Source organism: Frankliniella occidentalis, unplaced genomic scaffold (assembly GCF_000697945.3).
Source record: "Frankliniella occidentalis isolate FOCC.00 unplaced genomic scaffold, Focc_3.1 Scaffold14, whole genome shotgun sequence".
NCBI lineage: Eukaryota > Metazoa > Arthropoda > Insecta > Thysanoptera > Thripidae > Frankliniella > Frankliniella occidentalis.
The window spans coordinates 783,203-786,266 of NW_026267144.1; the positions used below are offsets into that span (position 1 = coordinate 783,203).

Genomic DNA, 3,064 nt, shown 5'->3' on the forward strand with positions numbered 1-3,064 from the left:
TGCTACCGGGACTCTAGGACCAGCACCAGACACACGCGCCAAAGTGACCGGGCGGGGCGGGGCGCCGGGGCCGGGGGTGCCGCGACGTGCATGCTAAGCTCGGGCGACACCTTTCCCTGATGCTCCCGCTACCGGCGCTCAACGGGGATCGCCGTCATGGAGGTATGGGGGGCTCCGCGTCGAGGCGTGGTGGACGGGGAGGGGTTCGGGGGGGATTCGGGCTGAAGGGGGAGGGGGGCGAGGGCGGGGAGGCTCACCGGTCACTCTTCCTTTCCGCGCGTGTGTGTCTGTGAGCCCCCGAATCAATCCCCCACCTGTCAGACCAAAGCCTTTCCCCGCCGACGACGACGACGGCGCGCTCCCTTCCCCCGCGGCGGCTATCCCCTCCCCGAAGACGGCGCCCCCGGACCCGCCCCCCGGCGGCGGCGGCCTGGAGGAGCACCGCGCCAGGGACGGCCCCGGGGCTGCCGGAGGGTCGACGCGATAAAACGAGCTTGCCAGGAGGTGTGGCCTTCACTGCGGCCCGTGCCTCTCCCTCGTAAGCCACACACCGCAGAGTGTGTCCTCGCACCGCCATGCCCTCCTCGTCGACGCGATCCTGGCGGCTGCCGACGCCCCTCGTGCTGTTGGCATGCTCGTGGCTGCTCGCGGCGGCGGCCGCGAGCGGCGTCTCCGCAGAAGACGTGGCCGACAACCAGGTGTTTGGTGATGGCGATGGCGGGCTGTTCGGCAAACCCAGAAAGATCCGCTCCGGCGAGGAGCTTCTGTCAGCCATCGTGAGCGACTGCCTGGGCGGCGCGCTGCCCACCATGTCCTGCCTCCGCGTCAAGGTGCTCAGCTACCTGGATACAGTCGTCGGTTCGGACGCCGCGCCCGGCGCCGAGGTCGTGTCGGCCCGCTCCCTCGAGGACGGCACCGGCAACGCCAGGCTGGACAAGATGATCGTGTCCCGCCTCAGCCGCTACTTCAAGTCGCACGAGTTCAAGGTGAACCTGCCCACGATGCTCTTCGAGGAGGGCGGCGTGCTCAGCTTCCGGCCCGCGCAGGGCATCGACGGCCTGCAGATGAGCTTCCCGTCAGACCACGAGGAGGGAGAGGGGCAAGGACGCGCCCTCCTGTCTCAAGGTACGAAAAAGAAAAGTAAGTTGGCTGCCCTGGCGGCGAGGGGAACGCCGCATGTGTGTCAGTGTCTAGGCCAGGACTAGGACAGAGTGCTTCTCGCTTTGCGTCGTCGACTGGAATGGGGCGCATCTCCAGACGGAGAAGCAAAAGAAATCCGACGACTTGAAAAATATCGGACACCATTTTCAGTTCTGATAAAACAGATGTAGACAGCCATTACCAATTAATTCGCATTCGTCCCTGTTTTTTTCTGCGCACGACGCGCTCTGTGGCACCCAACTTTTTCGCCCCGCCCACCTCTATTTGGCGAACGTCAGCCCTACTGGGCGGGGCCGGGGGTTGACTGGGGGAGGGGCAGGAGGGGGGAGGGGTGGTCAGGAGGAAGGGCCTCGCTCCCTGTCAATTATTTTCTGCTGGACGCGCGCCCGGCGCTGTACAATTACAATTAGGGTGGCGTGTGCGAAAAGCAAAACCAGCTGAGAGGTCAAACCGCAAACGTTGCGGAATTACAGATAGCAGACTCTAACACTGACTAAAGGGTGGGCGTCGCGCCGCGGCTCTTTGATCGACCAGCGCGGTTAAATTGGCTTTCTCTGATCGGGCCAACGCGCCTCGTCGCTCATCAAATAGTAACGGCGAGGACGGAACGGGCGGAGTTCACAGCTTCTCGGGTCCTTGGAGAGACAAAATGCGCTTTGGCGAGAAAGGAGGCCAGCCCGGGGCAATTGCTCAGCGGCTCGCAAAATGAAATCGTCGTCTTATCGAAGGCGAGGGTTGTGTGAGGAGGGTTCGGCACGGTACGGAGCCCTCAGATGTTCCTTCCTGTCCTGTGGGTCAGCCACTGAGACCGAGGGCAGCGGGTGTGTCGGAGGGGCACACCGGGGACCATGATCATCCAACCCCGAGTGCGAGACGAGAAGCACCCTGAGTCATTCCCCGGGGCCCTGCCCGCCCTGCCCACGCTCACCGACACTGACGACTCCCCCTGTCTTGTTCCAGAGCGCGGCCTGCTGCTGAAAAAGAAGCTGCTGCTGCCGGCACTTGTGCTCATGAAGCTCAAGATGAAGGCCCTGCAGCCCATCTTCATGGCGCTCATCGGCGTCAAGGCCCTGAAGGCGCTCATCATGTCCAAGCTGGCGCTGACGCTGGTGCTCGGCTTCCTGCTCGTGCAGCTGCTCAAGAAGTTCGGCATGATGGCTCCGATGGGCATGGGCATGGACGCGACCACGACCATGGCCCCCATGACGGCCTACGGCCCCCCGGCGCCCGTGCCCAGCTACGGCCCTCCCCCGCCCACCTACGGGCCGCCCCAGCCTTCGTACGGCCCGCCGACCAACTCGTACGGCCCGCCCACCAACTCGTACGGACCTCCGGCCTCGGGTCCGGCTTCTCCCTCGCCAGCCTCGTCGTCGCCCTCGTCGTACGAGCCGTCGTGGACCCCCTCCGACTCGGCGGGCTCCGCTAGCGGACCCTACGCCCGAGTCTGGGACGCCCACAGCCTGGCCTACAGCTCGTACCAGCCACAACGAGATGCCTCTCCCACAGGACCAGGGGCGTCATCGGGGTCCTCGACCTCCTCGTCAAGCACTGTCACAGCCACACAATATTAGAGGGACGACAATATGCGAGGCTCAAGGACTTAGACCTTATATGTGAAAGACTGGGTAGCGCGGGTATCGGCTACCTCTGACAAGACGACACTGCCCCAAGCTTGTAGCAGGGCAACCCGACATTCTAGTCAGTGACCATTGACCTAAACATGAACTCGACAGCAGCCGGGCAACATGGCCTTGCCATATCACTTGACAGATTGACGAAAATTGACACTGACTAACTCACAACAAGTGATTATGTTTCCAAAACTGCTACCTAAATTTACAACAGTACCCAACTGTACCAATGTGCCTACTAACACAGCAAGAGCTGGCCTTTTTCAATCTTA

At 62.8% G+C, this 3,064-nt stretch overlaps 2 protein-coding genes across 3 annotated transcripts in view; both read left to right on the top strand.

The window, feature by feature from the left end:
- LOC113204932 (uncharacterized) overlaps positions 1-3,064 on the top strand; it is a 29,859-nt gene that overhangs the window by 8,795 nt on the left and 18,000 nt on the right. The gene's annotated exons all lie outside the window — the stretch shown is intronic.
- Positions 491-3,058, top strand: LOC113204931 (uncharacterized). Of its 2 annotated transcripts, none has more exons than XM_026420314.2 (2): positions 491-1,140; positions 2,122-3,058. In XM_026420314.2, exons 1-2 carry the CDS (start codon positions 576-578, stop codon positions 2,730-2,732), a joined length of 1,176 nt encoding a protein of 391 aa, XP_026276099.1. In that variant the 5' UTR covers positions 491-575; the 3' UTR covers positions 2,733-3,058. The 2 variants fall into 2 exon arrangements, with proteins under 2 accessions (XP_026276099.1, XP_026276100.1); XM_026420315.2 differs by having other exon boundaries at positions 491-1,125.

Bases quoted from the DNA above. Each gene is read 5' to 3' on its own strand.
- LOC113204931 (XM_026420314.2), top strand. From the start codon at position 576: ATGCCCTCCTCGTCGACGCGATCCTGGCGGCTGCCGACGCCCCTCGTG. The intron at 1,141-2,121 runs GTAAGTTGGCTG...GTCTTGTTCCAG, and splicing joins TCAAGGTACGAAAAAGAAAA to AGCGCGGCCTGCTGCTGAAA.